The following is a 27,817-nucleotide window of genomic DNA, read 5'->3' on the forward strand; positions in this document are numbered from 1 at the left end:
TGCTTACGACCGACAAAAAGAAAGACAGACGAACGAACATGGTTAAATCGATGTGGAAAACGTTCAAGAACATATACTATGTATGTCACATGTTTACGTTTCATCACACTTATAAATGAATCCCTCAAACAAATGCGCATATGATTAAACAAAAAGGAGAAAATGTACCTCCAATATCTAGAAAAAAAAAAATCTTCCAATTTGTTTCGAAATAAAACGCCAATAAAGCAATTAAGCAAAATTAATTTAAAATACATTACAAATTTATTATTTATACTAAAGATAATTTGAAATCAGGTGTCAATTACAATTTGCTGTTTCGTTTTTGTTTTTATCGCAATTCACAAAATGATAATAATTGACATATATACTCTATATATGCGTCATATTTACAAATGGAGGGGACTATTAATTATTATCGTATGTATGTATGTATGTATGTATGTATGTATGTATGTATGCTGTTGGTAGGTATGTAATATATAAATAGTTGTTTTTTTGCTCCCCGATAAACAGTTAGAAAATAAAGATACAAATTTCTAAATTTCTTTAAATCCCACCTTGACCTTGTATAGGAATACTTTTTTTCTATTTTTCTTTTGTTTTTTTTTTTTGTTCTTCATTTTACCCTAATATATGTATACAAATATTTTTGGGAAATAGTTGTGTTTTTTTTAGTTTGTCTGGTTCATTTCAACTACTAGGATCTACTCTTTTCATCATCTTCATCATCAGCTAATGGTGTATAAATGGACTTAATCATTAAATGGATTGGATTACATAGTTTCGGGAGGGTTTTGTTCATGGTTCATGGTTTTTGTTTCGTTTTGCTATTGGATAAGGCCTAAAAATGTCTTATTACAAATTATTTTAAGCTACTACAAAACAAAATATAAACACAAAAATATACTATTTTATATCGTTATTGGTAGTAGTAGTATTACATAAATACATATATAATATAGGCTAAATATATATATATATGTATGTATATAAGTTTTTATATATACAATGTAAAAATTAATCATTAGCAATATTTTTGTATATATTATATATGTATAATTATTAAGAATTTATTTACATACGTATATATGGATTAAAACTACATACATATTTATTTATTTAACAACCAAAGACTGCTTTAAATGACGCATTAAACCGGCGCCAATGTCCTGAACATCAGGCCATTGACGTATCACACAAATTATAATGAATATCGATAAGAATGTGGTAAGAACGCGCACTCTGCAAGTGAAGAGAAAGAAAGAGAGAGATTAGTTATTATTTGAAAAGAATTAAAAATAAAATAAAAAAAATTATAATGAATACAAATCAAATAATACTCGAAAAGTCTATTTATGGATTTATTGTCTACACAACAAGATAATAATCTTAATAAAATAAAATAAAAAGTGGAACAAAACAGTGTTTACACATAAAAAGTGTTAAAAAAAACAACCGTATGTATTGGGTTGCCCAAAAAGTAATTGTCGGTAATATAGTCGGCGTTGACAATTTTTTTCAACGGCTTGTGACTCTGTAATTGCCTTCTTTCTTCTTTCAGTTATCAGCTGTTACTTTAAGTTTGCTTTAGAAAAAAAGGGCGCGAAATTTTGTTTACATTTGTTTGTTTGGCGTCAATTTTAATATGGAGCCCACATGTATTGAAAGAAATTCTTTTAACAAACCGAATCAACGCTTGTGATATGCACTTTAAACGCAATGAATGCGATCCGTTTTTAAAACGAATTATAACTGGAGATGAAAAATGGATTGTTTACAACAACGTTAGTCGAAAACGATCATGGTCCAAGCATGGTGAACCAGCTCAAACCACTTCAAAGGCTGATATCCACCAAAAGAAGGTTATGCTGTCCGTTTGGTGGGATTGGAAGGGTGTGGTATATTTTGAGCTGCTTCCAAGGAACCAAACGATTAATTCGGATGTTTACTGTCAACAATTGGACAAATTGAATACAGCCATCAAGGAGAAGCGACCAGAATTGGTCAATCGTAAAGGTGTCATATTCCACCAGGACAACGCTAGACCGCACACATCTTTGGTCACTCGCCAAAAACTGAGTGAGCTTGGCTGGGAACTTTTGATGCATCCACCATATAGCCCTGACCTTGCACCATCAGACTACCATTTATTTCGATCTTTGCAGAACTTCTTAAATGGTAAAACTTTCGGCAATGATGAGGCTATAAAATCGCACTTGGTTCAGTTTTTTGCAGATAAAGGCCAGAAGTTCTATGAGCGTGGAATACTAAATTTGCCAGGAAGATGACAATTATATATTTGATTAAAGTTCATTATAAGTTTTATTAAAAATGCATTTACTTTCTTTAAAAAAATCCGCAATTACTTTTTAGGCAACCCAATAATTGGAAATTTAACATAAGGCACAAATAAAAAATAATTACAAAAATAAAATACTTTAAAAAAAATTCAAAGCAAAATTTAAAGAAATTAAATATCAGTTAACTTTGAGTAAAATTGAATAAGCGGTTTTTTAAATGTAATCGTGTTGCTGATGCATTGAATATCGTGTGGTAGATTATTCCAAAGACGTATGTTGCTAATATAAAATTGTCGTTCAGACAAAAGACTCCGTCTTCTAAAAGGTATTAACTTTCTTCCTCTATCAGATTGGGAAAACTTCAGTCTCTCAAACAAATTTCTGGGTTTATTTTCCACAATAATCTTATGTAAAAATATTAATCATCTGGTATTTATTTAGAAGATTGTTGAAACTTAGTCCAAATAGAGAATCTACATATTGTGAAACATGCTGACTCCTTTTTAAACCATACACCTAACGGACTATGCTGTAAAAAGCTACATTCGATTTGCAGAGGCTCGAAGAATCACAATTCGAAAAAAGTTCACAACCATATATCAAACCTGGAATTAGGAACTTTTTCGCCAGAAGAATTCGGATATTTATGGATGTATTGGGTTGCCCAATTTTTTAAAAGAAAGTAAATGCATTTTTAATAAAACTTAGAATGAACTTTAATCAAATATACTTTTTTTACACTTTTTTTTCTAAAGCAAGCTAAAAGTAACAGCTGATAACTGACAGAAGAAAGAATGCAATTACAGAGTCACAAGCTGTGAAAAAATTTGTCAACGCCGACTATATGAAAAATCCGCAATTATTTTTTGGGCAACCCAATAAAAGAGTGTGTGATCCATAAATCACGAAGCTTTGCATAAGTCTGCCCGGCTGCAATGTTAGCATGATCGGACCAGCTCAAAGAACCGTTAAAAAACCACGCCTAAATTCTTCGCACTAGATACAATATCAATCCTCTGGCCATTAACGTAAATATCCGGTTGTCGCATGTTGAAATGCTGGTTTTTGTGAACAATCAAACATTTAGACTTACTTGGATTTAACAACAAACCGCCTTAAGTTTACTTATGCAGTCGTCTACATTGTCCACAAAGCCGCTTTGAAAAATCTGCACGTCATCAGCAGACATCATAATCTGACCGTGTGCTAGTTGACAAGGCAAGACGTTCGCATATAATGAAAAAAGGAGTAAACCTATAATCGAGCCTTGGGGAACCCCCTTAGGTGCGAACAAGGGGTTAGATAATATATTCCCTGCGCATACAGACTGCAGTCTATCGCTCAGATACGACATAATCAGACACGTTGCCGTTGATGTGAAGTTAAAAAAATTCCGTAGTTTCATGCACAAATTCAGGTGATCAACCGTGTGGAAAGCTTTGGAGTGATCCAAAAGAACCATAAAGCCAATTTTGTTCTCATCAATGTCATTTCTGATCGATTCAGCCAATTCAACCAATGCATTAATGCAACTATGATCAGAACGGAAGCCGGACTGTTTTTCTGACAACAGGGACTCCTGGTGAAGATATACCGACATCTGTCCATGAAGAATTTTTCTCGAAAACCTTTGAGAGATAGCATAAGATTGATATCGGCCGATAATCAACGTTGTATTTGGGAATGGAGATAATCTTCGAAAGCTTCCACGTAAAAGGATACACACTGCAGCTCAAAATTGAATTAAACAGGTACGTAAAGTACGGTAGGAGATATGGAAGTAACATTCGTACAAATCTCGCATCAACTGCGTCCAAGCCAATTGCATTTGACTTAACATGGACAAAACTCTCATAAACTTCCTCATGGCTAACACATCTTAACTAAAAAGGACTACGGGCATCAAAAACGAAAGCCGGCCCATCATCATCACTGTAAAATTGCGTGTCTGTTTGTATATCGGGTATGCTTACGAAGATCCTGTTGAGTTCATCTAGATCCCCATGGTATCGAGTGTTTGACTGGGGTTTACCCATTCCGATGTCATGTATCACCTTCCACTTACTCTTCAAGCCCACTGCGCAATCATATCTTGAAGAATAATACTCCATTTTAGCTGCATTAATAAAACTGTTAACTTTCCTCCTGGCTTCACGGAATTCTTCTTTCAGCTCTGGAGACTTGAAACGCTTCCATCTACAGTAAGCCAAGTCCCTATCCCCGATAAGCTCCTTGATTCTTGAATTGAACCATGGCTTTGTTTTGGCCGAAGCTCTTTTAATTCGTATTAGAACTGTTGCATCATAGAGACGTAAAATGTTATCCGTCATGAAAGCTGTCTGCTGATCGACAGTTAAGAGTGTAAATATGTCATCCCAGTTCACCTGGTAGACCATACCAACTAAATGTTCATAACTCATATTACAGTAGTCACGATAAGTTATGTCCTCCTCTTCCTCCCGCAAATCAAAATCGTAGGCGAGATAAATCAGATCATGCTTAGAGAAACATGGAACAGAAATCTGATCATACAATGATATCTTCAAAGAGTGTACTGACGGTTGACGTGAAATGTATAGGGTTTGTATTATCGGTGACGAATAGGCCAAGTGTCAACATAGCATCAGTCAGAGTTGAATCTATAAGTATGTTTGAGTAAAAGTCCCCAGTGATTATAACATCAGTATAACCTATTGTTACAACCTCTCAGAGGCTTGGTGCGAATGATCCTAAGACTCTCACTAATAGGGAATCGCTGCACAGGCTAACCCAAAGACTACACATATACAATAGATTCGGAAACTGCACCGCAGTCAGCCAAAAGGTTGCGATCACCCGTAGAGCATCGCATGCCTAAAGGAACTAGAGCGAACAATAGTAAGATGGGTCGAAGAACCTTTGCTAATGTCGCTAGGGACAGTTAGGTGATGACAGTTGTTGACAAGGGAGAAGAATAGGGCTGCATACCTAGGAATAACTGGAGTGGGATAGTCAATGGACAGTCATAGGTATACTCCGATGTCCTTGCGAAATTTCCTGGGTCTCCTCCAGTTAGTTACGATGAAGGCTGGTATCGGGCCGATACAGACTAATTGTCTTCGGGGATCACCGCTCAATTGAAATGTATCGTTGTGTTCTAAAAAAGATTGGTGAGATCTGTCCATGTGCAGCACTAGATTTAGTCAAAAAGGAAAATATTCCTTCTTGCGAGACTAGGAACTACCTTACACATTCCAGGGAAACTAGAATCGGTGTGTATGCCGAAGGACAACAAATGAAATATGGTCACAAAGAGGTGGCTGTGAGCATTCCAAAACTATGTGGCCTAATCTCGGCTTGAAGAGGTCTAGGATATAGCGGATGTAAGCATTCGCAAGTTGTTGGGCGATCTGAATGGTTCAACGGTAGGAACTAGAAGGCATCTTCCTTCTTCTGATAACATACAGGGTCGCAGATCCATATTATGCGCTTACTTAACATACAGGGTTGCAGATCAATATTATGCGCTATCCCACCCTAATAGAGTAAAAAATTTCACTGTTTAGGCATTACAAAAATTTGGATTTTTTTTATGTTGTTGTTGTAACCATCGTCATGGCGATCCTCGTAAAGCTCCTGTTGGTGAGCAAGCTGGCTTTGTAAGTATTTGTGTAAGAGCCGGTGCCATCCGGCCTCTCACTGAGACCCTCCGCTCGATGCTTCTGATTGTTCGCGACTGCCGTTGCAGCCACTCCGTATGAAGCATTTCACTATCCGCAACCTGTGGACGCGCCCGGTTGCCCACAGCTAAGATCGTGACAGCAAAGAACATCACACAGATCGGACCTCAAAGCTTGTGTGGTGCACACAGCTATCCCGTGTTGTTGTACCCACATGACTATATGTGGAGATAGCGATCCTCGTCAAGCTCTTATAGTTCAGCAAGCTAGTTCCGGCCCAAGGACCAATCGCCGCGAGAACACCATTGGTTATTAAAAGGCGCCAATAATTCGCCTTGTCATATCAAGCATCATATGCACTCAGTATTTATGCAAGAGCCGGTGCCGCCCGGCCGTTCGCTGAGACTCTTCGCTCGATACCAGTGATTGCCCGCGTCTGCAGTTGCAGCTAATCCGTATGGAGCGTTCCACAATCCGCAACCTATTGACGCTGTTAATCGCTGCCACGAGAAGTTTAGCTGGTAGCTACCAGCTAAGCTTCTCGTGGCAGCGATTAACACCACACAGATCGAAGCTCAAAGTTCCAGCCTGTATGGTCCTCATGTTGTTTTTGTAGCCATATGGAGGTGGCGATCCTTGCCACCGAGCGAGCAAGCTCGTTACGGTCTATACAATCGATCGCCGCGGGACCATGATGGTCATTGGTTATTTAAAGGAGCCAATATCTCTCCTTGTCGTATCGAGCATGGTAGAAACTTTGTATTTGTGCAATAACCGGTGTCGTCCGGCCTCTCACTGAGACTCTCCGTTTGATATCGCTGTTTATTTGCGACTGCCCTTGCAGCAACTCTATATGGAGCATTCCCCTATCCGCAACCCGATAGCTCGCATCTAAGCTTTTCGTGACACCAATGAAGAGATAGTCGTGCAGAATGTTTGCCGATTATTCCGAACCTTCTTTCTTTCGTTTAGCCGAGGGACCACTTCTGCACATTCTCTCTAAAGCAGAAACTAATATAACGATGATCAGAGAACCTGTGGTCATCCAACACTTCCCAGTCACATTTCCTTCCGCTTAAATTCTTCGACACTAAGGTAACATCTTATACCCCCTGCCTCTTGAACTATGGAATAGTTATCCCTTGGAGGATTTTTTTTTTTATGTTATAACTTTGCAGTGTCTGAATTCCTTACCTTGTTTTCAAAAATGGCATTATAATGCCCGCCGCTGTGGCCACCAGCAGTAGTACCACCTGCAGTATGGTCAGCACAACATTGATTAATTTCACAACTAGGGCGCGGGCATTCGAATTGTCAATACCTTCGACGGTGACGTATTGTTGTTGGGATAGGTGTTCCATTTTCGAAATCTGTAATCAAGGATTGGTATGTTGGTGAGAAATTCAAAAGGAAAAATGGTTGGGGAGGGATTATTTTGCTACATACTCTTGTTTGGCAATTTTCTAAAACTTCATTAACATCCTGCAGACGTTCATCGCTTTGGTATTGAACTTTTTCTTCCATGTCGGCAATGGTTTGTTTAAGGTTTTCAATTTCATTCTGTAAAGAAAGGAATAAAAAAAATAAACATTATTAAGGGAGTTCCCACAGCGATCGGGACTGATTTTGAGTTTTGGTAAGGAATGCTACTCTTGGCCTATTAAGGCTTATAAAGGATCATTGCGGTGCATAGATGTGTCATGTTGGTAAATCCTTAAATTTCTTCTTCTTGCTTACCTGATGCAGTTCCGTTAAGTCATTGATTTGTTCCTCCAAGCCTTCGGCTCGATATCTTTCAGTTTCGAAAGTTGATGTTAAATTATTAAAATTATTTTGAGCTTTCTATAGAGTGAAAAAAAAGGATAATTTTAGAAAAACTCCAATAATAAATTAAAAATTCCTGTAGACAACCAACCTCTAAACGTTCCACACGTTCTGTTAGTTTTTCTATTTCAGCCTTACGTTCAGCCAATTCGGTTAATAGAGATTTTAAGACAATATGATATTGACTGGCACCCGATTGACTTTTTCCAGAGCTGAGGGAAGGAGAAAAACATGATGTTTTATTTTATGTTCGATTCTTTTTTGTATTAAAAAAAAAACCAAACCTACCCGGCTGGCATACTCTCACTGGTGACACTGCTGCATTCGCTGCCATTTTCACTATTGAATTTACCGCTGCCAGCACCACCGGCATTAATCATGTTACCACCTCCAGATCCAGTAGATGCAGTTGGCATAGCGTTGTTGGGCGTCGAACTGCCAAACATATCTTGATTCGCAGGCAAATTTAAGTTGTTCAATTCGGCTTCTAAATCATACAAGCATAGATGGGGATAAGAAGGCAAGACTTAACTACATATCCCGTTTTCCAATCACTTTTCTACATACCCGTCATTTGATTTATATTATCCGCACTGCCAAATTTGTTCTTTATCAAGTGGGCGAACTCGCGGGGCTTGGCCATTACAGACGCCGAAAATCCGCTAATGCCGTCACGCACATTGCCGCCAACATTTCTGAAAGGAAAAGAAGTAAAAGCGTGATAAGTCCGCCCGGGCCGAATCTTATATACGCTCCACCATGGATCGCATTTGTCGAGTTGCGCGGTATGTCTTTTTAGGCAAACAAAAAAATGGATAAGAATTGTTATGCTATTGGAGATATTGGGTATTATTTCGGTCCATTCGGATAAGAATTGCGCCTTGTAGGGGTTCGAAAAGCTAAATCGAGAGATCGGTTTATATGGGAGCTATATCAGGCTATAGATTGATTAAGACCATATTTAACACGTATGTTGAAGGTCATGGGAGAAGCAGTTGTACAAAATTTCAGCAAAATCGGTTAAGAATTGCGCCCTCTAGAGGCTTAAGAAGTCATGATCCCAGATCGGTTCATAGTACACCTATATCAGGTTATGTACCGATTTGAACCATATTTATCGCAGTTGTTGAATGTCAAAGCAAAATACTTAATGCAAAATTTCAGCCAAATCGGATAAGAATTGCGCCCTCTAGTGGCTCAAGAAATCAAGGTCCAAGTTAGGTTTATATGGCAGCTACAACAGGCTATAAACCGATTTGAACCATACTTAGCACAGATGTTGGATGTCATAACAAACAACTTCGTGCAAAATTTCAGCCAAATCGGATGAGAATTGCGCCCTCAAATGGCTCAAGAAGTCAAAACCCAAGATCGGTATATATAGCAGCTATATCAGGTTATGAACTGATTTAAACCATACTTAGCGCAGTTATTGGAAGTAAAACCAGAACACCACATGCAAAATTTCAGCCAAATCGGATGAGAATTGCGCCGTCTAGAGGCTCAAGAAGTCAAGGCCCAAGATCAGTTTATATGGCAGCTATATCAAAACATGGACCTATTTGGCCCATAATCCCAACCGACCTACACCAAATAGAAGTATTTGTTCAAAATTTCTAGTGTTTAGCTTTACTCCTTCAAAAGTTTTGCGTGCTTTCGACAGACGGATGGACGGACGGACAGACGGACGGACATGGCTAGATCAACTTAAAATGTCATGACGATCAAGAACATATATACTTTATTGGGTCCTAGCCGCAAATCGTCTCAGCCAAATCGGATGAAAATTGAGACTTCTAGGGCCTCTAGAAGTCAAATCCGGGGATCGGTTTACATGGGACTATATCTGTTTATAGACCGATTCAGATCATACTTGGCATGTCTTAGTTCCAAATTTCAGTCAAATCGGATGGAAATTTTGGCTTCTAAGGGCTCAATAAGTCAAATCCGGGGATCGATTTACATGGGGGCTATATCTGTAGATATAGACCGATTCAGATCTTACTTGGCATGGATGTTGAGAATCATAACTCAAGTCTTTGTTCCAAATTTTAGCCAAATCGAACAAAAATTGTGGCTTCCAAGGGCTCAAGAAGTCAAATCGGGGGATCTCTTTACATGGGGGCTATATCCAAATCTGAACCGATATGAACCATTTGCAATCCCCAACGACCTACATCTATAAGAAGTATCTGTGCAAAATTTCAAACGGCTAGCTTTTTTTCGTTCGACCGCTATCGTGATTTAAACAGACGGATGGACAGACATGGCTAGTTCGACTCAGAAGGTCTAGACGATCCAGAATATATATACTTTATGGGGTCGCAGATAAATATTTTGAGGTGTTACAAACGGAGGCCACCTTATCGCAGAGGTTAGCATGTCCGACGCTGAACGCCTGGGTTCGAATCCTGGCGAGAACATCATGAACATTTTCAGCGGTGGTTATCCCCTCCTAATGTTGGCGACATTTTGAAGGTACTGTACCATTTGGTATGGCAGCCATGTAAAAACTTCTCCACAAAGAGGTGTCGCACTGCGACAAGCCGTTCAGATTCGGCTATAAAAATGAAGCCCCTTATCATTGAGCTTAAACTTGAATCGGACAGCACCCATTGATGTGTGAGTAATTTGCCCCTGTTCCTTAATGGAATGTTCATGGGCTAATTTGCATTTACAAACGGAATCACTAGATTAGTATACCCCCATCCTATGGTGATGGGTATAAAAAAAGTAAATACGAAGGGAATTTAGTGCATATTCGCTTGTTAAGAGAAAATCTTTGAATTTTAACAAATAATTTTACCTTAATCCTTGGCCCACGTCTCTGAGAACTTCACGTGGTTGTCGGTGTTGTGATTTATTTTGATATTGTTGATTTTGCAGGTCTTTCACTCGTTTCGTATAGTTGTCCAATTTCTTTTGCAGTTGAGATATTGAGTGTGCGCTTTTTTGATTCTTTTTCTCAAAAACGGCCTGTGGAATAATACAAAAAATTTTAAAAAATATAAGATTTGCCAGTCTACAATGTTAGACAACATGGAACTCACCTTTATTCGTATCAGTTGTTGTTTGTCCGCACTGGCGGCTAGTTTTAAATATTCATTCACATTATCTGAAAAAAATTTAAAACAAAAAAATTATTGTAATGATTGCGCTGTGAATGCTTTTCGCTGAGTGTCAAAGGGGACAGCAAGTAATTCAGAATCAATATGATTTCGGGGGCCCAGTCATGATGGGATCAGTGTCCATTCTGCGTAGACGGATGATTAGCTCGTCAAAGATGATTAGCTAAAATCTCGTATATCTACGCCTTCAAGATCCCAACTGAAATCCCATATCGCACCAACATGGAAAAGCCCCCATAGCGCTTAAATATTGAACATAATCTTAGTATACCAGTGGAGGCCACCGTAGCCGTGACGAGAACATCAGAAAAAATGTTCAGCAGTGGTTATCCCCTCCTAATACTGGCAACAATTGTGAGGTACTATGCCATGTTAAACTTCTCCCCAAAAAAAGTGTCGCCCTGGGGCACACCGTTCGGTCTCGGCTTTAAAAAGGTTGTCCCATATCTTTGATCTTAAACTTCAAACGAACAGCACTCATTGATATGTAAGAAGTTTGCCCCTGTTCCATAATGGAATGTGCATGGGCAAATTTGGATTTTTAGTATACCAGTCTCTTACAGTCACACAAAACAGCCTTTGACAAGTCTTGTCAATTCTATAAGGCCCCTCTAAAGCTTTTCTGCCTAAGAGATGACTGAATGGAATGCATGACCCTATACTTATACAAAACCCGTCAATTCCATGGCAGCCGGTTGTACGTACCGGATTGGCCCGATAGAGTCTTTCATCGGCAAGGGCTGCCACCTCAGTGTACAACACACTGCTAGAACAACAACAACAAAACGCGTTGTTCGGGGAGTTGACGTACGAATCTACCCTGACCCGTATAATGCCATACATCGCACTCCCAATGTTACTGACTATCCATCTCGTTTCCAACCTATCAACCATAGAATTGAACTCATTCCCATTCTATGAAGTACGCCACCTTAAAATCCAAACCAGCACGTTTCTTAGAATATGTGCCTCAACAAAGCCAGAATTGAAACTCTGTTATCAGATTAAAATCTCCATCACCAAGTGGAAAATGGAAGCCCTCTTAAACGTTCTGCTAACCAGCATACAGCATAAGCTTAAAATGACGACGTACTACAGCATGATCCAGCTCTAAACTGTGTCATGCGTGGATTATGTAAGGCAACGAGGAGACACCACAGGAAAACAATGAAACAACAAGGGCAGAGCCGGCACCCTATACAAATTGGGACTTTCAGTTCCAGTTTGTGTGGTCTTCATCGTTAACATGAAAAGCTCAGCTAAGAGAAACTTTTTTGGGATCAGACCACCTACCAACAATTCTCACCATCGATCGATCAGCCGACTTCATAACCTCCGAACGCCGGACGTTAATCAATCTGAAGAAGGCCGATTAGGCCCCTCGAATGTGCTAGTTGCTGCGAGAAAATTCCGAGACATGATAAAAGCAGAAGCCGATCGCTTTTTACCCTCTGCTTTTAGCCTTCCATCAGGAGACAAAGATCCTACCAGTGCGAAGACATAACTACATGCTGTCTAAGCAATACCTTTTGGGCTGTTATCGCAGAGACCATCCAACATATCATCTTGTGGACAGATATCCACCGCCCAGAAGCCTTAAGGTAGATCTACGTGATTTAGAGCGTGAGGTTCAGCGCTACAAGAGAGAACCTCTAGATCAAGCGGCATATCAAGCAGGTGTAGACAACATTCATGCTGACACGGTAGCAAATGCGTTAAATAGCTACCGGGTGAATGTAGTTCTTGTAAAACGACCGCCTCCCATTGCATCAGAAGAAATTGACCTCCCCCAGCAAACCAGAGTAGTTCTTTCTCAATTACCTTCCGGCAGATGTAGCCGCCTCAACTCCTGCAGAGTAAGAATTGATGCCGACGTGCAAGATGTATGTCCTGAATGTGACCAGGGACCTCAAGACACACCTCACCTGTTAAACTGCCCAGCCAGACCCACTGGACCCAGATCCCTCTGGACGCACCCCATCTTAGTCGCTGAGTTCCTGGATCTGGACACTCAACAGAATCAAGCAGAGGAAAGATAGAACATAACAAACTGCTACAACAACAACAACGATTATTTTCGTAGCATGGTATTTCACAAAAAGCTCTTTAATTGTCGAAAATAAATATTCAAAGGATAATTTTGTTCCAAGACTCAGCCGAGCGGGCCCGGTTCAGCTAGTTTATTACAAAGACTATTCTTTCGACAACTCAATACTCACCATCTCGGGAAGTTTGTTCTTTTCGTATAGACTCCTTTGTACATTGTATTTTAGTATTTAATCGATCTAATGCTTGTATACTGGAGGTTCTTTCGTGACGACGATGGTGTTTCTTACTGCTACCATCCAAATGGCCGCCGGCAGCATCCAAATCGTCCGAGGCAAAAGATTGATAGCAAATATCCTCATTGCCTAATAGGAATACACAAAAGAAACAAAAAGAGAGAGAACAGATTAAAAATGGCTAAAATTATGCAATTTTTTGGTGGGTATGGAACTGCAACTTTACCTGACAGCCGTGTATCGTCTATGGCACCACCCGTAACACCGGCACTACTTAAACCTATATCCATATTAGTCAAATCACCACCCACCAAACCAACACCTCCCAGAGGTATACCACCACCTATGGCTCCATAGGCCAAGAGGCCACCTTGATCGGAGCCATGAGTACGCGCATGCGTGCGATTGCGATCACGACTGCGTCGATGTGAAGGCGATTGACTGCGAAAGCCACGAAATGGTGTAACGCCCACCACTCCGCCACTGCCTATGCTACCGGTCATGGTTGTGGCAGCGGTATTGCTGTTGCCACTGGACGCCGCTGCCGCCGCCGCTGCTGCTGCAGAGGATGATGTTTGTGAAGTAAATGCTGCCGCAGCTGATGTCGATGAGTCGGCACTCTCACCGCGATGATGATCACGCTCTCGCTCTCTGGACACTGTTGTTGTATTCATGCGAAAATTTGTTTGTTTGTTTGGTTTTTAATGTAAGCTCACAATATCTATTTATTTGTTTCTTTGTTTGTCTATTTGATTTCTTATAAAAGTCGAATTTGTAGCCGTTAATCACAAAACAAAAAAATTGAAATTTGCTCTCTTTTTGGAGTTTTTAATTTCCGATTGTTGTTGCTTGTTTTTACTTTTGAATGGGAGTAGGTTGGTTTTTTAAAGCATAACGAACTTAAAACCCTGTTTGTTTTATTTTGGGTTTAAGAAGTATCATAGTATCTAAGAGAGATGTGATAAAGCACATTTAAATGTATGTAGGTGATAGATATATAGAAGAAAAAAAGCACGGTGATAGAAATTTAAACGATAGATAGAGAGAGAGACAAACAATCAAAGCGAAAAACAACACTGAAACGTGATAACTAAAATCACTTTTAATAACATTTTCAAAGCATATTTTTAGGCTTTACGATAATAAACACACACGAAGAAAAGAGAGAGAGAGATATAGTGAGAAAAAAATTGCTAACTGTCAAACATAAACACAAATTTTACAAAAGTCTCTGTGTTTAATGCCACAATGTGAGAAGAAAGTTAAGGTGAGCACGCGTAGATTTGTAGATTTTGAATTCTTTTCTTTTGCAGTTTGTTGTTTTTTCTTTTTTAAATTAATGCAAACTAATTTCGTTTATATGTGTGTATGTGTGTTTAATGAAATTGTTCTTGTTTATTCTCTATAAACTGCACAATGGTGAGTGTGAGTGCTGTTGTGTTGTCCTTGTGATGACCCTCTTGCTTTCTTGTTTTATGAAGCTGTGTGATAAAAGAATTGATGATAGAAGAGAAAACATTGAGAAAAATATATGAAAAACATAACAAAAAATTGTTCAACATATAATGCACAATAACATAGGGAATACAAAAACAAAACAGGCACAAAAGCAACTAAATAATAAATGTTATATCTAAACGAGTATCAACTATTGGTAGTTTGGATGTTAGTAGGTTTGGGTAGTTCTTAAACGAACTAGTTCAATTGATCGAGACATTGCAAGGAACGAATGAGCGCACCAATCAGTATTGAGATTTATTTTGAGAGCCCAAAATAAGTGAGATATTCGGAATTATGGAATTACAAATTTGGGTGATGGTATTTGCCAGAGAAATCTCAACCCAAAATAGATTTTGTGCTCTCAGGCAAAACTTTGGCTTAAGTATAGTTTACGGGAAATATCGCAAAAAATAAAATGACTCGGGGGTCATTTGTAACTATATAAAAAGCCTTTTCCGCTTTTTTCATTGTATTCGTCATACTCGTGTTGTACGCAAAGTTTCCTTTAATTTGAGTATCATATTGTCTACATTCTTTACAGTTTCACTTAATGAGGAGGAAGCCCCGTTTTGGGGCCCGCAGACCTGAGCCCCAAATAACGGGCATCATATTCACATTCATGTGGTCATTTTAGGGGGTTATGCAAAATTGGATTTTTATGCCATTTTCACCGCAAACTGCACTTTTGCCAAAACTCTTTATCCAGTGTCCTTAACAGTATGTAACCATAACCGAAGACCAAAATTAACATGGTGAGCAAATACGTCCTATTTGGGGGTTGTTATGGGATTGAGACGTCCCCCAGACAGTTGGTCCCGAATGTTTATATCAAATTCGTAGTCTTTAGGTTAGGTAACCTTAAAGTGGCAGACTTCCATCAGACTCATTTAGACGTTATCTTCCTTTGTGATACCACAGGAACAGAAGAAGGAAGATGTCTTCTAGTTCCTACCGTTAAACCATCCAGATCGATTTAAAAAACCCAATAACATGCTAATGTTCACATCAGTGAAACTCTTTCTGACTGCTAGTGCGGGACACACATACAGAAAGTGTTAGTCTCTTCTTCTTCGATGTCCTCACAGCTTCTGCAAAAGTCGTTGATGGCAACCTTCAGCCTGTTTTCAGCATGTTTTCCGATTAGACAGTGACCTGTCATGACAGACACAATGACTGAGACGTCTGTTCTAGCGAATGACAGCAAAACGGTAGACCTCTTCAAGTCTAGATCAATACACATAGTTTTGGAATGTTCACAGCCCCCTCTTTATGATCATCTATAAATCGTTGTCCCTCGGGCCTGGTCCTGAAAACTTAGCTTACATGTCGCTAGAGGCATACCCACAGATTCCAGTATCCCTGGAATGTGTAGGGTTGTTCCTAGTCTCGCAAGCTCGTCCGCTTTACAATTCCTTGGGATATCTCAGTGGCCCGGCACCAAGAACAGTTAAATATTGAACTATTCAGCCATCTCACTGAGAGATCTGCGACAGTCGAGGGCGGTTTTTGATTTAAGAAATATTTAGGATTTATTAGCGGCTGGCTGTCTGAGAAGATATTTATGCCAATAGTCGTTATGACATTATAACTTAGCCATTCCACCACTTCTTTAATTGCAAGGATCTCCGCTTGATACACATATGTAGCTGTAACCTTTTCGATATGACCAGTTCTAGATCTTTAAAGTACACCTTAAAGCCCACCTTGTTGTCTAGTTTGAAACTATCCGTATAAAAGTCTTTGTAACTTCTGTTACCAGGGATGTAGTAGTTCCATCAGGAATAGTGGTACAGTACTTTTTATCAGAAAGCGGCTCAGGTAGGGTGTAACCCACACTGCCTGGAACATCGGATATTGTATCAAGGATAACACAGTATCCGTGGCCGCCACATGACCAATGAGAAAGCTCCCTTAACCTCACGGCAGTGGTCGGTGCAATACGTCTAGCCACAATGTCCAGAGGCATAAGATGTAGCATTAAGATTCTAGGTATACTACCAAATACATTTCTTTTGAGCCCCATATTTCCATAGACGGCAACCACGTCCGGTTTGGGTTTTTTTTTGGGAATAGGGAGGCCACTCAGTGACTTGGCCCTGAAAATATATGTCAGATTCGTGTTCCATTCTAAAATACCTCTAATCTGAGGCCCATATTGCAATGGTCTCCAAATACGTCCTATTTAGGTGAAGTTATAGAGGTTGGGTAGCCCCATAGACACTTTTTCCCGAATATTGATGTCGGGTTCGTGCTTTACTCCCAAGGACCTTTCACTTGGGTCCCATATAGCCATGGTCGCAAATTTGGGGAGGGACGGCTCCCCAAACACTTGGTCTCACATTTGGATATCAGATTCGTATTCTACTCGCAAATACCTTTCATTTGAGTCTATATTGCCATGGGCGGTAAATATGTCCGATTTAGGGTGGCCCCCCAAACACTTGGTCCCACATTTGGATATCAGATTCGTATTCTATTCGAAAATACCTTTCATTTGAGCCTCATATTATCGTGATTGGTCAATATATATATTTAGTAGGTTTTGGGGTGAGACGGCCCCCCTAGGTACCCCATCCGAAATTTGGATACCAAATTTTTGTTTTTAGGTTAATCTAAGAGAACACACAAAACCGCACCACCCATCTTCGAGATCTGGCATTTCTAAAAATTAAGGTAAGGGGAAGGGTCCGCCCCCCTTCAGGTATCAAAAATAAAGTATTCTATTTTCACCACGGGTTCATAATTGATTTTCATATATAAAATTTTTTCAAAATTTTATTTTTTTAGAATATTTTTTCAAAATAATTCAAAACTTGATTTTTGCAAAAAATATCACATTTTGTTTTTATAGAAAATTGTTTCAAAATTTTATTTTTATAGAAAATCTTGTTGAAAATTTTTGCTGAAAATTTTGTTTTTATGGCAAATTTCTTCAAAATTTTATTTTTATAGATAATTTTTTTTTAATTTCAAAACTTTATTTTTATATAAAATTGTCTCAAAAAATTTTTTTAAGAAAATTTTCTCAAAATATTTTTATTGAAATTTTTTTCAAAAAAAATTTTTTTAATTGAAAATTTTCTCAAAAATTATTATTTTTATTGAAAATTTTCTCGAATTTTTTTTATAGAAAAATTTCTCAAAATTTTTTTCATAGACCGATTCATTTAAGCAGCAATTCATTTAAGATTTAAGCATTTTTTACACATATGCATGGTATAACAATTTTATTTTCATAAAATGATTTTGTTTTTTTATAGTTTCACCCTGTATAACAGTTTTATAACAGTTATATAAAACTGTTATACATTTGTAAAATGCCAGAAAAAAATGTTCTATATAGTAAAAAGCTTCTATTTAATTTTTGACATCACGTTATTCTGACTTTGTAAATCGTTAACTCAAAACTGTTATACAACAAAAACGCTGGTTGTTTGGGAATTTAGAATCGAAATTAGTTTGCATAAAATCAAGGGTTTATTGGCTTTAAAGACCGACCCATCATTTAAGCCCATGTTTGGTTTTCATATATAAAATACATACATATGCATAGTATAACAGTTTTCTTTGTTTTGACTTCTTTTCCTATATACATTTTTACAGAAAATTTTGCAAAAAATTTATTTTTAAAAAAAATTTGTTTTTATAGAAAATTGTTTAAAAATTAAAAAATATGTCAAAATTAATTTTTTTTAATAGAAAATTTTGCTTAAAAATTAGTTTTTTTTTCAAAAAATTTTAATTTTCTCAAAATGTTATTTTTATAGAAAATTTACTCAAAATTTTATTTTTATAGAAAATTTTTCAAAATTTTATTTTTATAGAAAATTTTTCAAAATTTTATTTAAAAAAAATTCAAAATTTTATTTAAAAAAAAAATCAGAATTTTATTTTTACAGAAAATTTTTTTTAAAATTTTATTTTTATAGAAAATTTTCTCACAATTCCATGTTAATGGAAAATTTTTTTTATTTTATTTTTATAGAAAATTTTGTCAAATTTTATTTTTATAGAAAATTTTGTCAAATTTTGTTTTTATAGAAAATTTTGCCAAATTTTATTTTTATAGAAAATTTTGTCAAATTTTATTTTTATAGAAAAATTTTATTTTTATCCAAAATTTTGCCAAAATTTTATTTTTATAGAAAATTTTCTCAAAATTTTGTTTTTACAGAAAATTTTCTCAAAATTTTATTTTTATAGAACATTTTGTCAAATTGTTATGTTTATAGAAAATTTTGTGAAAATGTTATTTTTATAGAAAATTTTGTTAAAATTTATTTTTATAGAAAATTTTGTGAAGTTTTTTTTTTTATAGAAAATTTTGAACTTTTATTTTTAAAGAAATTATTCTGACAAAATTTTATTTTTATAATTTTTTTTTTATTTGAGTTTTTTTTAGAATATTAAGTCAAAATTTAATTTATGCGGAAAATTTTTGTTTAAGGAAAATTTTTTCAAAATTTTATTCTTAAAGAAAAAATTTTTAAATTTTTTGTTTAAGTGTTTTATTTCCCTTCTTGTTCCACCCAAACTACCATGTTGACATAAAATTTTTTCTGGAAAGTAATATTTCCTATAATTAAGTAACAAAAAAATTAACAAATGAGTAATTTACAAAATGAATTACAAGGAATGAATGAGTGATTGATGGATGTGCATGATGGGATTTGAGAGAGATAGAGAAAGTGGACAGGAAGTATAATTTACAAAAAAAACTACCAATTATCGAAAAATAAAAAAAAACGAAGAATCCAAATTGAAATTGAAACTAACTACAGCTACAAATTCCAACTATTCATAAAGAAGTGGGATTAATGGATATAATGGCAGCAGGGGCCCAATTAATTGAGCCTACTGCTACAAACTCTTCTAACTACTCGTAGGCAGGGTCTTACTTACTTTGTTCCGTGCTGCGTGAGGCGGATGGAGATCTGCTTGCTGTGCGCAAGAGCAACACACTTCCGGTTCTCGATTGAGAAAATAATTGTGGTTGCTGCTGCTGCTGTTGCAAGGGCAATGGTTGCAATGGCAACAATTGATCTTTGGATAACTGACTACCGCCACCAAGATGTGAGCCACCATCCATTATTTGTTGTTGGTCTTTTCAAAGTCTCTGTGGGCAATAGAAAAAATGAAAGACAAAATGGGACATGACAGCCAGTCCAGTCCAGTCCAGCTATGGATTAGTTTCTTAAATGCAGTCGCTTTTTACTTCCACAGCAAACACATTTGGTTGGGTTTGTCAACCAGCAATCACCACTCTATGTTCTGAAAATAAATGAAAAAGAAGAAGAAAAATGTAAATAAAATGCCTATCAACATGTGGAAAATTTTACTAAAGCTTATGGACAAATTGCCTCAAGATTATGACAATGCTATACACCCCAGCCTCTTCCCCGTATCGCATATTCATATAGACAATGATGCTGATTCAAAAGATTACCCACCAAACACTGAGAGATTTCAAAATGAAGAAGAATAGAAAAATTGAATTATTGTTCGTAGATTTAAATTGAAATTTGAATATGAATAATAGTTTTAAGTTAGCTGTGTGGCAGGCATGTAGTTTGAGAACTCTGGGTGGTCAGGATGGCGTGCAGTTGTTGTTGTGCATATAAATATATACAAAACGTTTTAATTGAAATATAAATAAATTTAATCAGCATAAATTGTATGTGTGAGCCGGAAAAAAAACATCCATTGTAATTTAAAAATACAACAAAACATTATTGCTACACCGCAAAAGTACAGTGAAAATATTTGACAAAATTTTTTATAAATTTAAATTTACGCAAAATATATATATTTATATTTTATAAATTAAAATTTACACAAAATTTTTATAAATTTAAATTTATACGAAATTTTTATAAAAATAATATTTTTGACAAAATTTCCTATAAAAATAAAATTGTGACAAAACTTTCTTTAAAACATTTTTTTTATTTTTTTTGTTGTTTCTCTTTCGAGACGAGCTCATTGATCAATGATGTAACTGGAAAAGGAAAGCCAAAGATAGCAACACACACCAACCAATATGGGACGCGTTTCGGTCTTTGGTTAGAAGACTTTTCAACCATATTAGGTGTGATGGCTTCAAGGGCCGTGCATGGGACGAAACGCGTCCCATAGTGGTTGGTCTGTGTTGCTATCTTTGGTTTTCCTTTTCTATTTGCATCTCCGATCATTGAGCTCGTCTCGAAAGAGAAACAAACAAAAATTGTAAAATTTAATGTTCTCACCCTAACAGACAAAAAAATTAAAATTAAAATTTTAATAACATTTTGACAAAATGTTCTATATAAATAAAATTTTTACAAAATTTCCTATAAAAATAAAAATTTGACAAAATTTTCTATAAAAATAAAATTTTCACAAAATTTTCTCTAAAAATAAAATTTGGACAAAATTTTCTCTAACAATAAAATTTTGACAAAATTTTTTATAAAAATAAAATTTTGACAAACCATCCCCCTTACCCTAATTTTAAGTAACGCCAGATCTCGGAGATTGCTGGCGCTCTTTAAGCGAAATTTTTTGTCCAAAAATTTGGTATCCAAGTTTCGGATGGGGTACCTAGGGGGGCCACGCTACCCCCAAAACATAACAAATATATATATATATACATATATATATATATATATATATATATATATATAGACCAATCAGGACAATATGGGACTCAAATGAAAGGTTTGAAAACGTATCTGATGTCCCATTCTCGGACCAAGTATTTGGGGGACCACCCCAACCCACAAAACACCCCTAAATTGGACATATTTGCATACCATGGCAATATGGGGTCAAATTAAAGGTATTTGCGAGTAGAATACGAATCTAATATGTAAATTTTGGACCAAGTTGCTGGGGGTCCACTTCCCCAAAACACCCCCCAAACAGGACTTATTTACTGGTCATGACAATATGGGGCTTAAATAAATGGTACTTGAGTGTAGAATACGAATCTGATCGTCTTTTATGGACCCAAAACCTTAAATCGAGAGATTGGTCTATATGGCAGCTATATGCAAATCTTGATTGATCTAGGTCCAATTGCAGAAATATGTCGAGGGGCTTAACTTAACTCACTGTCCCAAATTTCGGCGACATCGGACAAAAAAATGCGCCTTTTATTGGCCCAAAAACCTTAAATCGAGAGATCGGTCTATATGGCAGCCATATGCAAATCTTGATTGATCTAGGTCAAATTGAAGAAGGAGATCGAAGGGCCTAACACAACTCCCTGCCCCAAATTTCAGCAAAACCGGATAATAAATGTGGATTTTATGGGCCTAAGACCCTAAATCGGCGGATCGGTCTATATGGGGGCTATATCAAGATATAGTCTGATATAGCTCATCTTCGAACTAAACCTGTTTATGGATAAAAAAGAATATGTGCAAGGTTTCAGCTCAATATCTCTATTTTTAAAGACTGTAGCGAGATTTCAACAGACAGACGGACAGGCGGACGGACATGGCCAGACCGTCTTGGTTTTTTACGCCCATCAAGAGTATATATACCTTAAAGGTTCAAAAATTGAAATTTCGATGTGTTTCAAACGGAATGACAAAATGAATATAACCCCATCCTTTGATGGTGGGTATAAAAATAAATGAATCAAAAAAAAAAATCCAAAAAATTAATGAAATTTTGACAAAATTTGTTTAAAAAATATAATTTTTCCTTTAGAAAATTTTCTATGCAATTAAAACTTTGACTATATTTCCTATATAAATAAAATGTTGACAAGTTTTTCTCAACAAAATAAAAGTTTGACAAATTTGTCACTGGCACCCATCTATGCAGCAGTTATAAAGAATTTTTAGATACCACTGTGCAATAAAAAAAAACGCCGCACAACATCAATTCAATCCTAGCCACTACTTAACATGAGATTATTATGTATGTTGATCTATTGCTCTATGGCCATTGTCGAGATCACTACATACAGCATCACAGAGGGTGATGAGGCCAGGGTTTATATTTTATTTGCTGTCTTTGTATCATTATTTTTTTTTTGTTTTTTTTTTTTATATGCCGCCATCCCACCAAGAGTGAGAGATGGAATGGTCACAAAGTCCATTGTTCCAAATTGCTCAAAGTCCAGCGTTGATTCACCTCGCCACACATAATCATAATGATAATACACAACAACAACAATGGCAATTTAAAATAAAAAAAAATCCTTATTACAAGAATCTCTATTTATATAAGGATTGATAGTAAGAAATAAAATTGCCATTAAATGCCACAAAGAAAAACCTAGCAGAATTCCTAGATAAGAGCTGAAGAAACCACATTATAAGCTTAGATCCCAGCATGCCAGTCTATTTGATGACCTGTACAAAAAGAGAGAAACCGGAATTTCGACTAAAAACGCTACACATTGTGGCATGCATAGAGAAAAGTGTTGTGCAAAATTTCAGTAGGTTCGGTAGATAAATACGCTGACAAAGAATTTAGAAGTCAAAATCGATCGATACATAGCAGTTATATCTAGGTTAGGTAAGGTTGGGTTTAAGTGACAGTCTACCACCAGTCACTCACTTAGACGCGTTCGTCTATTGTGATACCACAGGAAGAGAAGAAGGAGGATGCCTTCTATAGTAGTTCCTACGGATGAACTATCCAGATCGCTTTAAAAAGCTCAATAAGTTGCGAACGTTTACATCCGCTAAATCAGATAGGTTCTCAACGAAATGAGAACTTAAAGTGGAACTCCTTCTGACAGCTAGTACTTCGATATCCTCACAACTTCTGCAAAAGCCGTTACTGGCAACCTTCAGTCTGTTAGCATATTTTCCGATTAGATAGTGACCTGTCATGACGGATACAATGACTGAGACATCTGTTCTAGCCAATGGCAGCAAAGCGGTAGACCTCTTCAAGTCTAGATTAGGCCACGTAGTTTTGGAATGCTCATAGCCCCCTCTTTGTGACCATCTATCATTCGTTGTCCTTCGGGCCTGATCCTGAAAACCTGGCTAACAAGTCGCTAGAGGCATACCCACAGTATCCCTGGAACGTGTAGGGTAGTTCCTAGTCTCGCAAGCTCGTTCACTTCACAATTCCCTGGGATATCTCTGTGGGCCGGCACCCAGAACAGGTGAATTTGTAACTGTTCAGTCATCTCGTTGAGAGATCTGCGAAAGTCGAGAGCGGTTATTGTGTTCAGAAATACGTTCTCCAGGGATTTAATGGCGGCCTGGCTGTCTGAGAAGATATTTATGCCAATCGTTGTTAGGACATTACATCTTAGCCATTAAGAGGCCACCGCAGCGCAGAGACTTGCTTGTCATCCGATGACGTTGAACATATCTGCAAAATTTCATCAAAATTGGTTCAGATTTATATATAGCTCGATTTGCACTTAAATTACCGTAGTAGCTGCAATTTTCAACCGATCTGCACAAAATATGCCACGGGTTTTTTTTTGTTACTGATCTCAACATATCTGCAAACTTTCATCAAAATCGGTTTAGATTTATATATAGCTCCCATATATATGTATCGCCCGATTTGCACTTAAATAGCCGTAGTGGCTACAATTTTTAACCGATCTGCACAAAATTTTACATGGGTTGTTTTGCTACTGATCTTAACATATCTGCGAGATTTCATCAAAATCGGTTAAAATTAATGTGTAGCACCCATACATATTTATCGCCGGATTTGCACTCATATGGCCGTGGTAACAACAATTTTCAAACGATCTGTATAAAAGTCGGTTCAGAATAAGACATAGCTCGCACTCATAAACATATATATTCATATATTGCTCGAATTAATATTTGTAGGGCAGGTGTAGGGTATTATATAATCGTCTCCGACCAACTTTTGCCTTTCCTAGCTGATTTTTCCTTCGAGATGATCAATGGAAAAATTAAAGCCACAGAAGAAAAACATTTTTTTTTAATTTTTGTTTTATTCAAAAATTTTATTATAAAAATGTTTAAAAAAAAATAAAAGAGCAACAACATTTTATTTGAGAAACAATAACAACAAATATTTAAAAAAATTAAAATCATTCTAGATAGTTATAACATACCTCATACCTTACTCGAACTTGAATTTTTCTAAGACATACCTATTTTTGGTCATTTTTTAACCCTATTGGCTTTAATAGGTCAATGGTCGTGGCCAAATTTACATTTACAGGTCATGACCCTGAAAATATTTACAGTGAAACAATAATCTCATTTCTCCGCTCATGTAGCTCATGTACTTTACACGCTTTTACTTGTTACTATTCAATGGAGAACAATTGAAAATAATTTATAATGATGAATGTATCAACCATTCTTAAAATATAAATAATTCCATTATAAGGCTTTTCTAAAGTTTGTGACTGTTTTATTTTTAAATACCATCTACAAAGAGTCTTAAAACAATAATTCTATACAATTCTATTGGCCATTGTTATAAATATTTATAAATAAGCTATGAACGTATGGAAAAAAATCAACAACTTCTTAACAAAGTGCTACAATGTGATGCCAAGAAATATTTATATATAGAACTTTGTGACTTACACCTTCATTGCTAAAGCCATAGACTTGAGAAATTCTGCATCTAAAAGCTAAGAAGTTGGCCTTGAAAAAGTCTGAACTTGGAACACCGTTGAATTTATTAATAAAATTTCCATTTCAACAAACACTTAAAAAATAACTTGCCATATAAATGGCAAACACTCACACACACACGCACTCTCTCATGATAGAGAGACATTACGATATGGACAATAAAAACTTTAATTTACAATTACGTTCATGTACTAAGCCGGTTTGAAATTTCAAAATTGACATTTCGTTTTTTTTTCTTTTTTTGCGGCAGTCAGTCATATAACTTTGTACTCTCACACATACACACACACATTCGCAGATGTAATGGTGTACGAGTATAATTATCTGAGAAACATTCTCCAATAATTAAGACACTAATTGGACTTTGAGGGCAAATGAATCACTTATCGCATGCTAGGGATTTTTCACACCCGCCAAAGTTCAATAGGCTGATGCTGAAAACTCTCAAAGCCTACAAATTTTTAAAAGAGCAACTGTGGCCCTTAATTGATGATGGATGAAATGGCGAAAAAAAAATTAGGGGTGTAAGCAAAAAAAAAAAAATTAAAAACGTGCTAAGTTCGGCCGGGCCGAATCTTATATACCCTCCACCATGGATCGCATTTGTCGAGTTCTTTTTCCGGCATCTCTTCTTAGGCAAAAAAGGATATAAGAAAAGATTTGCTCTGCTATTAGAGCGATATCAAGATATGGTCCGGTTTGGACCACAGTTAAATTATATGTTGGAGACCTGTGTAAAATGTCAGCCAATTCGAATAAAAATGGCGCCCTTTGGGGGCTCAAGAAGTAAATTAGAGAGATCGACTTATATGGGAGCTTTATCGGGCTATAGACCGATTCAGACCATATTAAACACGTATGTCGATGGTCATGAGAGGATCCGTCGTACAAAATTTCAGGCAAATCGGATAATAATTGCGACCTTTAGATGCTCAAGAAGTCAAGATCCCAGATCGGTTTATATGGCAGCTATATCAGGTTATGAACCGATTTGAACCATACATGGCACAGTTTTGGATATCATAACAAAATACTTCGTGCAAAATTTCGTTCCTATCGGATATGATTTGCGCACTCTAGATGCTCAAGAAGTCAAGATCCCAGACCGGTTTATATGGCAGCTATATCAGGTTATGAACCGATTTGAACCATACTTGGCACAGTTGTTGGATATCATAACAAAACACGTCGTACAAAATGTCATTCAAATCGGATAAGAATTGCGCCCTCTAGAGGCTCAAGAAGTCAAGACCCAAGATCGGTTTATATGGCAGCTATATGAGGTTATGGACCGATTTGAACCATACTTGGCACAGTTGTAGGATATCATAACAAAACACGTCGTGCAAAATTTTAGCCAACTCGGATAAGAATTGCGCACTCTAGAGGCTCAAGAAGTCAAGACCCAAGATCGGTTTATATGGCAGCTATATGAGGTTATCGACCGATTTGAACCATACTTGGCACAGTTGTTGGACATCATAACAAAACACGTCGTGCAAAATTTCATTCAAATCGGATAAGAATCGCGCCCTCCAGAGGCTCAAGAAGTCAAGACCCAAGTTCGGTTTATATGACAGCTATATCAGGTTATGGGCCGATTTGAACCATACTTGGCACAGTTGTTGGATATCATAACAAAACACGTAGTGCAAAATTTCATTCCAATCGGATATGAATTGCGCACTATAAAGGCTCAAGAAGTCAAGACCCAAGATCGGTTTATATGACAGCTATATCAGGTTATGAACCGATTTGAACCATACATGGCACAGTTTTGGATATCATAACAAAATACTTCGTGCAAAATTTCATTCCTATCGGAAATGATTTGCGCACTCTAGATGCTCAAGAAGTCAAGATCCCAGATCGGTTTATATGGCAGCAATATCAGGTTATGAACCGATTTGAACCATACTTGACACAGTTGTTGGATATCATAACAAAACACGTCGTGCAAAATTTCATTCCAATCGGATAAGAATTGCGCCCTCTAGAGACTCAAGAAGTCAAGACCCAAGATCGGTTTATATAGCAGCTATATCAAAACATGGACCGATTTGAGCCATACTTGGCACAGTTGTTGGATATCATAACAAAACACGTCGTGCAAAATTTCATTCCAATCGGATAAGAATTTCGCCCTCTAGAGGCTCAAGAAATCAAGACCCAAGATCGGTTTATATGACAGCTATATCAGGTTATGGACCGATTTGAACCATACCTGGCACAGTTGTTGGACATCATAACAAAACACGTCGTGCAAAATTCCTTCCAATCGGATATGAATTGCACACTCTAGAGGCTCAAGAAGTCAAGACCCAAGATCGGTTTATATCGCACCTATATCAAAACATGGACCGATTTAAACCATACTTAGCGCAGTTGTTGGAAATAATACCAAAACACCACGTGCAAAATTTCATTCCAATCGGATATAAATTGCGCAATCTAGAGGCTCAAGAACTCGAGACCCAAGATCGGTTTATAAAGCAGATATATCAAAACATGGACCGATATGGCCCATTTACA

General features: G+C 36.8%; 1 protein-coding gene across 4 annotated transcripts in view; it reads right to left on the reverse strand.

Moving 5' to 3' along the window:
* Nucleotides 1-1,111: 1,111 nt before the first annotated feature.
* Nucleotides 1,112-27,817, reverse strand: part of LOC106094484 (transmembrane and coiled-coil domains protein 2) — a 101,589-nt gene continuing 74,883 nt past the window's right edge. Inside the window, exons 1-12 of one of the 4 annotated variants that reach the window (XM_013261710.2) lie at nt 19,599-19,983; nt 13,423-13,854; nt 13,134-13,325; nt 10,837-10,901; nt 10,593-10,762; nt 8,354-8,481; nt 8,075-8,273; nt 7,878-7,998; nt 7,700-7,804; nt 7,409-7,522; nt 7,157-7,332; nt 1,112-1,245 (exon numbers count right to left, since the gene is read on the reverse strand). In XM_013261710.2, coding sequence (XP_013117164.2) covers nt 1,119-1,245; nt 7,157-7,332; nt 7,409-7,522; nt 7,700-7,804; nt 7,878-7,998; nt 8,075-8,273; nt 8,354-8,481; nt 10,593-10,762; nt 10,837-10,901; nt 13,134-13,325; nt 13,423-13,854; nt 19,599-19,785 — 2,016 coding nt within the window. In that variant the 5' untranslated portion in view covers nt 19,786-19,983 and the 3' untranslated portion in view covers nt 1,112-1,118. Of the gene's footprint in view, nt 1,246-7,156; nt 7,333-7,408; nt 7,523-7,699; nt 7,805-7,877; nt 7,999-8,074; nt 8,274-8,353; nt 8,482-10,592; nt 10,763-10,836; nt 10,902-13,133; nt 13,326-13,422; nt 14,144-19,598; nt 19,984-27,817 lie in introns of those variants that run through there. The other 3 variants (XM_013261711.2, XM_059362288.1, XM_059362289.1) reach the window with 3 other exon arrangements.

The sequence above is a fragment of the Stomoxys calcitrans genome, chromosome 2, assembly GCF_963082655.1.
Source record: "Stomoxys calcitrans chromosome 2, idStoCalc2.1, whole genome shotgun sequence".
Lineage (NCBI taxonomy): Eukaryota > Metazoa > Arthropoda > Insecta > Diptera > Muscidae > Stomoxys > Stomoxys calcitrans.